General features: G+C 35.9%; 1 protein-coding gene across 21 annotated transcripts in view; it reads right to left on the minus strand.

Annotated features, from left to right (window-relative positions):
- ANKRD28 (ankyrin repeat domain 28) overlaps positions 1-15,295 on the minus strand; it is a 208,642-nt gene that overhangs the window by 106,542 nt on the left and 86,805 nt on the right. For all 21 annotated transcript variants that reach the window (XR_013528648.1, XR_013528652.1, XR_013528650.1 and 18 more), the window contains one exon: positions 1,362-1,440. Coding sequence is in view for 14 of the 21 variants with exons in the window: in XM_035278351.3 (XP_035134242.1) it covers positions 1,362-1,440 (79 nt within the window). In the remaining 7 variants the exon portion in view is untranslated. The remainder of the gene's footprint in view (positions 1-1,361; positions 1,441-15,295) is intronic.

The raw sequence follows: 15,295 nt of genomic DNA on the forward strand, positions 1-15,295 counted from the left end.
AATTATTCATAAAGAAATCAACAAAATATAAGCCAGGTCCATATTTAACTGTATTTAATTTTATATGATCATGAAATCTGTTACAGAAATAAGGCATTTTTTAAAAATTAGATTGACTTTAAAATTTTTAGGAATTTATAATGGCAAAATTCTGTTTGGGCTACTATTTAATGAAACCTTCACACAAAATCTCTCCCTTTGAGCCCTCCTTTCCACAGACTATCAAAAGAATACTACTACGTATCCAATTTCATTATGTATGTATTTGTGTAATTTGGCAACACAAGCTCAAACCAATGACATATATCCTTTCCCAATAAATAACATTACAACCACCTGGCTATAACACAAGTATTTCTAAACACTGTCTGCTTGCCTTTTTTGGGACTGTAGATACTCTGACCACAATAGGAGCTATTCTATCATAGAGAGTTCTAGTATTACTTCATATTGTAATAGTTTAGAAAAAATATTAAAGGAGTATAATTGACTAAAAATATTTTACATGCCCTCAAGTGGGGTTAGATAAAACCTATTTGAACACAGAAATCTTGCTGGCATTGCCTTCAAAATATATCTACTATGAGATTATTTCTTATTGTCTCCGCTGTTGTACTTGGTATAAGCCACCATTACCTCCCCGTCGGAGAACTGCAACCATCTTCTATAATTCTATGCTCAATGAGGCCTATTATAACTGCTCTATATAACACCTGATATAGGCCGGGCGCTGTGGCTCACGCCTGTAAATCCCAGCACTTTTCGAGGCCAAGACTGGCAGATCACAAGGTCAGGAAATCAAGACCATCCTGGCCAACATAGTAAAACCCAGTCTCTACTAAAAATACAAAAATTAGCTGGGCATGGTGGCGTGTGCCTCCCAGCTACTTGGGAGGCTAAGGTAGGAGAATCGCCTGAACCAGGGAGTTGGAGGTTGCAGTGAGTTGACATAGCGCCCAGTCTGGTGATAGAGTGAAACTCCATATCTCAAAAACAAAACCAGAAAAACAAATACCCTATATATAGTGCTTATCCCACCCCCATTATCCTAATCTACTTTTTCATTTTTTCAAAGCACTTATCATCATTTAATATACTAAAAAATTCACTTTTATTGCTTGTTTTTCTTTATCAGAGTATAAGCTCCAAGAGGGCAGCAATCTTTGTTTTGTTCTTTAATGTACTCTAAGCACCCTGAAAAAGATATGTGATCAGTATAGAATAAACACAAAAGTAAGTTTCAGCTGATAAAACAAATACAAACAACCAGGTCATGCAGTAAGTAGTCAATTATGATTGAGAAACATTAAGAATAACAAAAATATACATAATGTGTTCTTATTACTCAGAGGTTACCATACCAGATAAAATAAGAAGTTCAATGATTTCTGCATCTCCAAGATAAGCTGCAGCGTGCAATGGGGTTCGCTTTTCATTGTCCTGTGACAGTAAGGTGGGAAATAAGTTTTAAAATAAGGTTAATTTTAATAACAGTTTAAATAAATAACCACCACAACAACCCCCCCACCCAAAACCATTATTAACTATCAACTTATTAATTCTACAACTGTAGCCCAGTCTGCAAGTCTCAATTGGAAAAAAGAAAAAAGGGTGTGAACAGCGTGGGCAACACAGTAAGACCTTGTCTCTACAAAAATGTTTTTTAACAATTAGCTGGGCATGGTAGCATGCACATACAGTTCCAGCTAGGAGAATCACTTGAGCCTGCAAGTGAATGAGGCTGCAGTGAGCCATGAATGCACCACTGCACTCTAGCCTGAGTAACAGAGCAGGACTTGGTATCTATTAAAAACAAACAAACAAAATACAAAGCAAAAACACAGGATATTTCCTTGCTAAGACAAAAGCCTGAAAAGAAATATTTGACCTTAAAGTAGTGGTATGAAGTGCAGCAAAGAATAAAAATAAAAATAATCTAAAATGACAAAGAAATAGCTTCTTTGAATAAAGATGCTTGTGCTGCTGATATATACAGGAAAACTTTACTTCATAAATCTTTTCTTTTTGTCAGTATATTTCTGCAGTTTTACAGTTTAGAACTTGTTAACCTAATTGAATAAAATAAACCTTAACAACCCCAAAGATTTGCTTATCAAAATGTTTCCACAAGAGTACCCTTAAGGACAAAACAAGAAAACATTTCTGGGGATTTGACATTATACTATAAAGCAATTTTAAGTTTTTTCTTAACATTCCTGCCAGTTTTACTTTCATCTCCAAAATATATTCATGTCTGTTTCAATATAAAAAATACATACTCCTCAAAATCCTGCTCCAGGAAAAGAAACTACCTCTAATGCATGTTTCATGGATCTCCTCCCAGAAAACAACAGTGCTCTCCAGTTCAAGATGCAATGTTTTAGGGTAATGTCAAATTCAAGGATTTTTAATTCATAAATACCCAATCCAAAGTTGCAACAGAGTATTACTGAGTTGGCTGCATTTGAAAAAACTATTGAGAAATACTTATATTGAAATTTACATCCTTCATTTTTGATTAAGGCTTTTGTAACAAAAGGAATAAAATTTCAGCTGGTCACTTAGCCTCCCAGTGAGAGAATACATTTCCTAGCCTCCCTTGAAGTTGTTACTTAGTGTGGACCATTGGTATGTGAGTGGAAATTAACCATGAGCAGCACAATTTCCAGGTCATTTTCAACTTAAAAGACAACTACTATAGAAGTGGGCTAATTGTTTCCCACTTCCCACAGGCTGGAAGGCACAATGTGAAACTAAGCCGCTTTTGACCATGAAAACGCAAGCCAACATATTAGCATGCTGTCAAGCAACAAGATCTGGAATAAATAATCTTACAGAAAAGAGCTGCCCCACCAGCTTGGACCACTGACTTTCAGGCTATTAAGAGAAATAAACATTTAAAGTAGGTTTATTTCTATAAACCTACTTTATAGAAATAGGTATATATAGCTATACTGTGGGGCCTCTTACCATATTAGAATACAACTACAGTTTTCAAGATTTAAACAAATGAAAAACTTTTTACTTCATTTTGTAATAATTTTCTAGCTTGGGAATCCATTAATTACTTTAAGAAAAAAATAGTTGGACCATCAAGAATTAAAGTAAAAACCTGCTTGCTAGGCAAAAAGGGATTAAATATCTATAGGCAATCCAAAAAAGGCTTAGCTGTAGCATATGATGTTATTATAAAGGTGTATTTAACATTTTGGAGGCTGAGGCAGGAGGATCACTTGAGGCCAGGAGTTCTACATCAGCCCGGGCAACATAGTGAGACTTTATCTCTACAAAAAAACAAGTAAATAAATTAGCTGGTGGCATGCACCTGCCGAGCAACTAGGAAGATGGCTTGAGTCCAGGAGATTGAGGCTGCTGTGAGCTAAGACATGCCACTGCACTCCAGCCTGGGCAAGAGCAAGATCTTATCTGGCTAGGTGGGGGGTGAAGGAAAATGTATGTAACATATAATTATCACTGGTCTCTTCAAACATTTCTTCCGATAATTTTAATACTGCTTTTGTCCTTAAAATAGTAACAGGTGTTCCAGTAAAAGGTGGTTGATATAGTGCCAATGATGTTAAATTGTTCAATAAGCTGAGTTCTTTCTTTAACCACAATTACAAGACCTTGTTTTTTATTCCATTATATATCACCCAAGGAAACAGAATGCTCTACACAGAAATTATTCAACAAACAAGTGTTGATAGAGCCAACTCAGGATCACTAAAGTAACAGGATACATGCAAAGATGAGTCCTAATTTAGTCATTTTTTAAAGAAAAGATTCTTTGCCTAGGCTTTTCAGTGTTACTCATTAACACAGCAAACTTCCTAGAGTGTTTAAATATGATCAGATTTAGTCAAATTGAGAAACATACTGCACCAGATAAACCACACACACAGCAAAACAACACAGAAAGTGAGTCATCTATGTGTGAGATGTCTGGAATTCTATGACTCAGTGCCTCTCGAATCCCATTAATGTGTTTTATGATTCATATGAACACATTTTCCCTCTCTACAAATCAATTTGAAGAAAAGAGAGACATAAAACTGGTTAATTTTGAAAGAAAAAGTTTATATATCATACTTTACTACAGTTAAATATTAAAGATTAGGTAATATAAAATATTGAAGATTTCTTTCAGCAAAATTTATTAAAATTAAAAAGTGACTATTCCCTTAGCATAGTAATTCCATTTTAAGGTGTTTTTTTTTTAAAAAGCCCACATGTACAGATAAAATGATTAAGCATATTTACTGAATCACTGTAGGAGGCAAAATGTCAAAAACAACCTAAATGCCTGCTAAATGGTTACCTAAAATTATAAAACACAAGAAGCGCTAATTAATCTTTATTTAAATGACTCACATGATTAACCAATATCCTTGGCTTCCTGAGTAAAATTAATAGATGCTTTGGTACATTAAATATTTTGACTAGCAGTATACCACTAATAAGCCCACACATTTTTGCTCCTGTGATAGGGTATGTTTATCAAGGGTAAGATGTATTTGTTACCACAACTGAAGAAATCAATACAAGCGAACTACTGAAAGAAGGAAAGTGCTACTGAACTGGGTATGGCTAAGACAACTGGAAACACTAAGTTACAGTAAACAGTAAACAGTAAAAACCTTAGGGGTTTTGCCCTAAGATTGTTTCATAAGGGTCTAATTTCTTATATCAGCTACAGAAACTCAAAATGGAAGTTATAGATAATGCATTGTGAGTACAGTCTGAGCAAGAAAGAGAACACTGAATACGAGTCAGTGGACTCCACATCCAATGAAAAAGCTTTGGCCTAATAAAAAAAAAAAAAAAAAAAGCGGGAAAATAAAGTCACAATGAAATGCTCAGAGATTACTTCTTATAATTCCTAACTACCATATAACAGATGAGAGGCCTTCTAGTTGTACATCCACACAATGAAATCCTATGCTTCCAATATAAAATAAGAAACAGATCTCAGTGTTCCTTATCAATGGAACAATCTCTAAAGCACAGCATTAAACAAAAATGTAGGCTCAGAACCACCGTGGTTAAAAGGTTCTGCATACCCTTAGGCTTGAATATGTATGAAATATCTCTGGAAGAATACTCAAAAAATGAATACAATGATTGTCCCTGGGGAAGAAAGTTTGTTGACTAGGATTTGAAGTGTGTAAAAAAGTTATTTTTCATTATTTCTAGTCTTCTACAGTTACATGTTTTACAAAGTAAAAAAAGAAAAAGTTAAAACTAACGTATTCAATCAACAGAAAAGCATCATAATAAAAAAATCTAAAAATAATTTCCCATAACCAGGCGTTTTATAAGTACTAGGTGTCCATTAAATTTTTTTTAGTAAGTCAGTTTGTTTAGAAACCATTAGGTCTCAATGTAGTGTTCCAAAATAACCCCAAATTATTAAATACACATCAGAATGAAGTTTTCAAACTCATTCAATCATATATGTTTTTTAAAAATTTTCTCTAAGTTCTGGGATGTGTGTGTAGAACATGCAGGTTTGTAAAATAGGTATGTATACATTTGCCATGGTGATTTGCTGCACCGATCAACCTGTCATCTAGGTTTTAAGCTCCGTCTGCATTAGGTATTTGTCCTAATGCTTTCCATTCCCTTTCCCCCGACCCCCAACAGGCCCCAGTATGTGAGGTTCCCCTCCCTGTGTCCATGTGTTCTCATTGATCAACTCCCACTTATGAATGAGAATATGCGGTGTCTGGTTTTCTGTTCCTGTGTTAGTCTGCTGAGAATGGTGGCTTCCAGCTTCATACATGTCCCTGCAAAGAACATGAACGCATTCTTTTTTATGGCTGCATAGTTTCCCATGATGTATATGTGGCACATTTTCTTTATCCAGTTTATCATTGATGGGCATTTGGGTTGTTTCCAAGTCTTTGCTATTGTCAATAGTGCTGTAATAAACATACATGTGGATATGTCTTTATAGAATGACAATCATATATTTTTAAGAAAATACATTTTTCTTACAGTTCTTATATAAGTGCTATGAAAGGTATTTTGTGCATAGGATTAGGACTACAAGAATGCTTCCCAAATTAAAAAAAAAAGTTTTAGCTCTTATAGCAATTATCTTGAAAGACAGAAGATGAAATACATCAGAAGGCCTAAACGAAATCAATGATTGTTAACTACTCTGGAGTCGGGTCACAGGCAAGAGCTGAGCCAGTGCATTAGAAGTGCTACACAAGTAGTTGTAAGATGAGAGAATTTCTTTGTGGTGATGGAATGGTTCTGTATCTTGAGTGTGCTGGTGGTTATACATGTGCCAAAATGGCGTAGATTCATGCACAAAGCCATCACCACAATTACTACATACCACACACAACTCCTCTCCCCCAGATGAGTGCTTGTAACAACTGCTGAAATCAAAGTAAGGTTTGTAGTCTAGTTAGGTGTATTGTGCCAACACCAATTTCCTGATTTTGATAATGCACTAAAAGTTATCACCACTGAAGGAATCTCATGATGAAAACATGGGGCTGCTCCGTACCATCTGCAATTTCTGATGTGTTTATAATTTCTTCAAAATAAGTTTTTAAAAAGGTATTCAGAAGCATACCGAATTATTCTTTATTTATATGTTATGTCACAATGAACCCTAAAAGCAAGCTAAAAAAAAAAAAACACTAGGGAAGCTTAGATAACTTAGGAAGAAATGAGGCTGTGAGAAAATGAATCTATGGTGGGATGCCAAGCTCAGGACAGGAAAAGGGTTAGATCTATGAAGTGGCTTAAATCAAATCTGGAACTAAGACTGCATTTGTACATTTTCAGTGGAAGTTTTACCTTAATGCAGATTTCAAGATCAAGCTCTAAGAGGAAACATATAAAGTAGGATAATAGGCAAATGAAAAGAAAGAAACAACAAAGTGAAAGACAGAATATTTGTTCAAGGCAACATACTTAAAAGTGACTCCAAATTCACCCATTTAGGTTGGATTCAGTGACAACTGTTATTGCAATGATACAGGTCTGTAATTCTTCCTTGTCCAGGTCTTGAAAATGTTCATGTACATTAGCTATAACTCCTTAGGAAGACTAGTAGCAATAGAAAACAAAACAATTAACACTTACCTAGTGCTTACTTTCTGCTAGAAATGCTTTAAGCACTTACCCCAGAGGGCTAAGTATGCGACTGTATCCCCTTATTTTACAGAGAAGGAAATCAAAACATAGAAAAGTTTAAGAAACACATTCAAGCTCATAGGAAGTGGCAGAATCAGACTCCAGCACAGGTAGCTGGACTCTGAGGTGCATGTTATTATTATGCTGCCTATATTTATAATATTCCTCTATCTGTTTAATCACAGTCCACTTAAAACTAATCATTCTCCCTCAAAATATTCTGTGGTCTGACTTCAGTTTTTCTCATTGATAGTGGCTCAGTTTTTCTCATTGATAGTGGCACAGTTTTGTGTTTTTCTTTCATTTCTCTATTTTTCCCATTTACAGCTAATAGTCGCTCTCTTTTCTGCCCCTAACATGTTGCTTTTTTCTTCTATTCCTAACAGCTAAAACTTCCCTGCTAATATTTACATATCATCAATGCTCAGGTTATGGTCCCCAGAACTCAGCTGGACCTGGCTAGGACTCATGAGATCCACTCTTTTTCCCCTTTATGAAGTAAGTTTTGATTATCTAGCTGTCCTTGAGACCTGCACTCAGGGAAGCCTCGTGATGAACCTCAGTCTTAAGGATATAACTCTGTTAAGATACTGGAGAATATCTACAGCTGCTTCAAGCAAGACAATTCTGGCTACTTTGGTGCAGAGTGATGGTTAGTAGTCTTACAGCTATTTGGGAGAATATTTATGTTGTGTTTTTAGTTAACCTCATTTTTAAATTTACTACCACTCTTCTAGGACTTATCTCATTCTCAGATCACATTAGAGATCCAACTGGCTTACCTGGCGGCAGATAAGACTTGGAAACAATTTCACTTTCATTTGCAAAGCTGCTCAATCACCTTTACTGGCTGTTGTCACCATCACCAATCACATCCTTTATGCCTCCTTAACTTGATATTCAAAAACTATTAACCAATAGCTGGAACCATAACAGTCACAGAATATATGGCATATTTTCATCTTTACATATATTCCCTCTGGCCAGATGTCTTTCTACTACCCAAATCCCCTCTACTCTTCAAGGCCAAGTTCAGTTTCTATTTCCTTCACAAAGTCTTCAGGACCATGTCAGTCCACTGAGATTTCTCTATCCTATACTCCTATTACAACATTATTATCTGTACCATATAAGGTGGTATTTTTGTTGCTACTCAATTTTGGGTTTATGTCATGGCTTCATAATTAGGTAAAAAGTATCTAGAGAAAACAAACTGTCCATGTCCATATATTACCTGGCTTAAAGTTACACAGCTTATAGGCCTAGAAAGGATCTAACGAATTAAAATGGCAGAAACAATTTAGGAGGAATATAATGAAGTTGGGGGCCTCACACTGTTTGATTGCAATAACTACTATAAAAGTGAAGTAATCAAGGCAGGGTGGTAAGAGAAAAAAGGCAGACATGACCAGAGTAGAGTCTAGAAACAAACCCATACAAATATTACTGATTTTTGACTGAAGTACCAAGGCAATTCAATGTAGAAATAATCTTTACAACAAATGGCCCTGGATAACCACATGCCAAAAAATTAACCTCCATCTATACCTAACACCTAAGATTAATATTAACTAAAAATACAAAAAATAGCCAGGCGTGGTGGCGTATGCCTATAGCCCCAGCTACTTGGGAGGCTGAGGCAGGAGAATTACTTGAACCTGGGAGGCAGAGGTTGCAGTGAGCTAAGATTGTGCCACTTCTCTCCAGCCTGGGTGACAGAGCGAGACTCTGTCTCAAAAAAACAAAAAACAAACAAACAAAAATAACTTTAAAGGAATCACAGAACTATCTCTCAAATCTAAAATTATTAGACTTAGGAGAAAATTGTGAGTTGCATAAACAGCTCTTAGATGCAATACCAAAAGCAAAATCCATGAAGTTAATGAACTAAACTTCATCAAATTGAAACTTTTGTAGTGAGAAAGACACACTTAAGAGGATAAAAAGACAAAGCATGCACTGAGAGAAAATATTTGCAAATCACAGATCTGACAGAAAAATTGAATTCAATATATAAAGATCTCTTAAAACTCAAAAAAACCCATTTCACTCAACGAAATATGGGCATTTAAATTATGCTGAGACAATGTGGTACCTATTTGGAAAAGAACAAAAACAAAAACCAAACCCAAACTACTACCTCACATTATATGTATAATTTAACTGCAAATATAATACAAAACTAAATGTAAACAGCAAAATGTTAAAAGTCCTCGTGAATATGGAATATTATCTTGACAACTCAAGTTAAGGAAAGACTTCTGAAACAAGACATTAAAAGCATTAACTATTTTTTTTAAAAAACCTGAAAAACAAGGCATAAAAAATTAAGACTTCATGTTAATGACATCATAAAGAGTTTTGAAAAGACAAGTTGGAATGGCAGAAGATATCTGTAACATCCGCAGGTCAAAAAGGGCTCATATCCAGAACATAAAAAGACCTGCTGCAAATTAATAAAAGACAACTCAAAAGAAAAACAGGCAGGAGGTTTATTTATTTATTTACGAGACAGAGTCTGAATCTGTCGCCAAGGGTTCTCACTCTATCGCTCCGGGGTTCAAGTGATTCTCCTGCCTCATGTTCCCTAGTAGCTAGGACTATAGGCACCCACCACCATGCCTGGCTAATTTTTGTATTTTTAGTACAGATGGGACTTCATCATGTTGGCCAGGCTGGTCTCGAACTCCTGACCTCAAATGATCCACCGACCTTGGCCTCCTAAAGTGCTGGGATTACAGGTATGAGCCACCATGCCTGACTCAAGAGATTTAATAGTACTTCATAAAAGAGGCTGGCCTATATGCATGTTTAATAAACATATAAAAGGTGCCTGAAACCATCATTTAAAAAGCAAGCTAAAATAACAACATACAAGTATGTAGGAGGAAAGATCAGTTTTTTCCTTCTAGTCACACACCACTCTATACAAAACTGATACTTGATGCGTAAAGGTTATTTCCTCATACAACAAAGCAATTCCCTGGAGGACACCAGCTGGGTATACTCTAATTCCATTCAATCCTGATACCATCTACCTGAAGATAGAAACAGATCTCAAAGTGAGTGCTCAGTCCCAGTAGACTCCCCCTTACTTCAATGCCAGTACCAAGTAGTAGGTTTTCACCTATACCTCTCACCAACTGGCTATAAATTGAGGTTCTAACTACGTCCTTCTCAGGTTTAATTTGATGGAGGAACTCAAATATAATCTGGGAACACTTATATTTATTGGTTTATTAATAAAGAACACAAAAAAGGTTATAGATGAACAGCTAGATGAAAGAGATGTATAACGCACGCAGCTTCCATGCAAGGGCAAGAAACTTCCATTTCCTCTTTGGGTACACCTCCCTCCAGGAATCTCCACATGTTGTTTCTGGAAAATTCCTGAACCCAGTCCTTTTGAGCTTTTATGGAGGATTCATTACATAAGCATGATTGATTAAATAACTGACTACTGGTGACCAACTCAACATTCAATCCCTCTTCTCTCTCTAGAGGTTGGGAAGTAGGGAGCATGAAAAGTTCATGCTTTGGTCTTTCAGGTAAGCCCTCATCTTGAAGGTATCTGAGGGGCTTCTAGCCACCAATCACCTCATAAGCATACAAAAGACATTTATCACCCCAGAAATTCCAATGTTTTTTTTAAAAGCTATATGCTAGAAAACTGTACTATGTCCAAATAAACCATATCATATACTACATACTTCAAAAACAAAGAATGTGGACCAAAGATGTGAACCAATTAAGAATTCTCACACAGTCTTAATGGAAGTTTAAGTTGTTTAATAATATGACATTATCAAGTAAAGCTGAATATATGTATGACCAAGTACTTATGATATAGAAATGCATACTTATGTGTATCAGAAGACATGTTTACAAATGGCTGCATTGTTTAAAATAGAAAAAAATGTGAAACAACCCAATTATCCAATAACAGCAGAATGGATAAACTGTGTTGGTTACATTCAGTGGTTCTCTGCTGAGGATGAACACAAAGTCGAAGTCAGGTAAATTTTTAAAACAAAACAGCATTGCACAAAAGAACCCAGACTCCAAAAATATATATTGTATGATCCATTTGATTCAAAATATGCAAAACTAAATTATATTGCTTAGGGAAGAAAAAGTAGGTGGCAAAATTATAAAAGAAAACCAGGCCGGGTGTGGTGGCTCACGCCTGTAATCCCAGCACTTTGGGAGGCTGAGGCGGGTGAATCACGAGGTCAAGAGATCGAGACCATCCTGGTCAACATGGTGAAACCCCGTCTCTACTAAAAATACAAAAAATTAGCTGGGCACAGTGGCACGTGCCTGTAATCCCAGCTACTCAGGAGGCTGAGGCAGGAGAATAGCCTGAACCCAGGAGGCGGAGGCTGCAGTGAACTGAGATCGCGCCATTGCACTCCAGCCTGGGTAACAAGAGCGAAACTCCGTCTCAAAAAAAAAAAAGAAAACCAAAAGAGACTGTTACAAAAATTTACTGGTTACACTGAGGGGTGGAGTGAAAAGTTTTGATCATAAAGTGGTCACCAACAACGGCACTTCTGAGGTGCTAACGATGTTGTTTTCGGGTCTGGGTAGTGGGTACATTTACATATTCATTAAAATTACATTTGTTTTACATAATTTAAGTTTATTATATTTCCAAATTTTAAAAAGGTTAAAAGAAGGAAAAAAAGTTGGTTATGAAAGTTTAACCATTCTTCCAAAATATCAATTAAAACACATCTGAATTAAGAGGTAAAATATATCAAAGAATTGACAGAAGACAAAGGCTCTGAAATATTTCTAGCCTAAGATCAGTAGTTTCTTTTGTTGGTTTGGGAAATTTTGTTCTACTCAACTAATGTTCAAAAAAAAAAAAAGTCACCTGAAAACTGAAAAAACTACTTATACTAATTTATATACCCATGCCCCCTTCCCCAATCACCAATTTGGTTCTACAAGGAATCAGGAATAAAAGTAGAAATTTTATTACCAGAGATCAGTGCAAGGCAATGGGGGGCTGGGGGGGAAAGGGGGGCGGGGAATCTATGTGATAAAACCTTAAACCCTCATTGTACATATTTATCTTCCAAACCAATGATAAAACCTTGACCTGCACAGTATTTGTAACTGTTATTTTATTTCTCATATACATAGACACATATGTTCTAAATGATGATTTTATTATTTTTTGAGCAAGTCATGTATCAACTGCCTAAATACAATTAAGCTAAACAGGCTTCTTTTTAAATAAATTTGAAACACAAAGGCCTAAACAAAACACACGTGTACCTGAAATATGAAGAAAGACAGTATTCTCTTATGAAATAATACCTTTGCTATCATTTGCAGTTTTCTGTTTATGGTCTGTCAGATCATTGACTTCAGAGGGGCAACTTAGACAGCTGACTGCTCCCACCACCAAAACCAAACTACAAACACACACCCATACCCTCTTTTTGCCCTATCCCCCTCAATGCCCACACATAACGTAACCAAATACCTTTAGATTATACACTTGCTAAAGTCAGGGGCTGTGTCTTCTTTTTATTCATTCATTTCTAACACTTTTTAAATAATGACTATTTACCATACTCTGTGTATAAAAGCAGGAAATAAGTCAAACAAGATTTCTATCTCCAGAGAGTTTAATGGGATATGATGACTGTTACAAGGAAGATGTTCCTTGTAAGTGCTATGGACACCTATTAGGCTGATGTAATACTAGCTGGGACACCAGGAAAGGAGTTCCAGAAAAAGATACTTATGTATGATATTGTTTTTCTATTACTGCATAACAAATTACCAGAGGTCCAACAGCCTAAAACAGGTTATCTTTTAGTTCACAGTTTTAAAGGACAGTAGTTTGGCATAGTGTGACTGGGTTCTCTGCTGAGGGTGACACAAAGTTGAAATCAAAGTGTTGATGGGCTGTGTTCTCACCTGAAAGCCTCACTAAAAAAGAAAAAAAAAATCTGTTTTTTAGTTCATTCAGGCAACAGTCAGTTCTTTGTTCTTCTAAGATCTCCATTTTCCTTCCTGGTTGTCAGCCAGAGGTCACCCTCCAGTCACAGAGAATGCCTATGTTCTTACCATATGGTTACCTCCATCTTCAAAGCTAGCAACAGAGAATATCCTTCACATCAAATCCCTCTCATATTTCTAATCTACTCCCTTTGTTACGAACTCTAGACTCAGATTTAAAGAGTTCATGTGATAGGGCAGACCTATCTAGATAATGTCACTTACCTAAGCCAGCTTTGTGCTCTGCCAGATGACTAATCAGGAATGATACCTGAAATGATTTGGCTCTGTGTCCCCAGGCAAATCTCACCTTGAATTGTAATAATCCCTATGTGTCAAGGATGGGTCTACTAAAGGCAACTGAATCATGGGGGGCAGTTTTCTCCATGCTGTTCTCATGATAATGAATCAGTCTCAGGATATCTGATGGTTTTCTAAATGTGTGGCATTTGCTCTGCTGGCAGTCATTCTCTGTCCTGCAGCCCAGTGAAGAGGTGCCTTCTGCCATGATTGTAAGTTAAGTGAGAGCTCCCCAGCCATGCAGAACTGAGTCAATTAAACCTTTTTTTTTTTTTTTTTTAAATAAATTACCCAGTCTCGGGTATTTCTTCACAGTAGCGGGAGAACAAACTAATACAATACTCTATCATGCTTACAATACCAGAAACCATACAGATGACCATCTTAAAAGTCTGCCTATCATAAACTACAGCCTGAAGAATGAACATAAGCTTAAGATGAAGCAAAGGAAAATGTAGAGAATGCAGGTTCAACTGAATCTGATATAAGGAAATAACATTAAAGAAGCAGGGAGAATAAATTACGCATGATTAGACTTGCTTCAAAGGACCCAGCATAGTAACTGGCACATATTACTAGTCAAATGAATAAACCAACATACCAAATTTTATCAAATTACACAAGTATTTACTAAAGAGCTTATAAGCTTATAGTTACAAGAGAAAAAATAAGAAATTACTTATAACGATAAGCCACTAGAAAGAACTGAGAGGTGACACACCAGGGGAGACAACATGGACAGAAAACTAAATTTGACATAAAGAAAACTGGGCTCTTAAGATATCTTTGAGATCTTAAAAACTGACCAAATGGGAGCGAGGAAATTAAATAATTCCAAGGGCCTTAGTTTTGCCTCATGGGTAACAGAGTTGATTTAACTATTTAATCTTTATGAACTCTTTCCAGGGCTAACTATCCTACCATATGGAAGGCATGGTTCTTGGCCCAGGACAAATTTCCTGTAGGTATTTTAGAATCTAGTTATTAATTCATGTTGTAATCTAGACATTGCTCAATAATAATATACAAAAATACAGACAACATCCTACGCTAAGCACTGAATTTAAAAAACACCAAAATTACGCATCAATAACAGGTCCTATAAAGACCAAAAATGGCAGGTCCACAGTTAACATCACACTTCACAGTAAAGGTTAAAAGCTTTCTTCTAAGATGAGAGGCAAGAATGCTGCCCACCCTTACCACTCCTAACCACCACAATGCTGCAAGTCCTAGCCAGAACAATTAGGCAAGACAAAGAAGTAAAAGACATCCTAATAAGAAAGAAATGAAACTGTATTTGCAGACATGGTCTCACACACAGAAAGCTCTAAAGACACACCAAAAAAACAAAAACAAAACTAAAAACCAACTGAAACTGACATATTTTGTTGCAAGATACAAAATCAGCATATAAAAAAATAAGCAGCCTTGCCATATATTAGTAACAAACTACCCAAAAAGGAAATTAAAAAAACAATCCTACTTATAATAGCAACAACAAAAAAAGTAAAATATATGAAAATTTAACCAAACGGGTGAAAGATCTGTATACTAAATAGTATAAAACATTAATAAAAAAAATTGAAAAACCACAAATAAATGAGAAGATACACTATGCTCATGAACTAAAAAAAATAGTTAAAATGTCCTTATTACCCAAAGCTATCTACAAATTCAGTGCAATCCCTAACAAAACTCCAATGTAATTTTCCACAGAAAATAGAGAAACAATCCTTAAATGCATATGGAATAATAAAAGACCCTGATAGCTAAAAACTATCACCAGCAAAAAGAACAAAGCTGGAGGCAGCACACTGGC

Source organism: Callithrix jacchus, chromosome 17 (assembly GCF_049354715.1).
Source record: "Callithrix jacchus isolate 240 chromosome 17, calJac240_pri, whole genome shotgun sequence".
In the NCBI taxonomy this organism is placed as follows: Eukaryota; Metazoa; Chordata; class Mammalia; order Primates; family Cebidae; genus Callithrix; species Callithrix jacchus.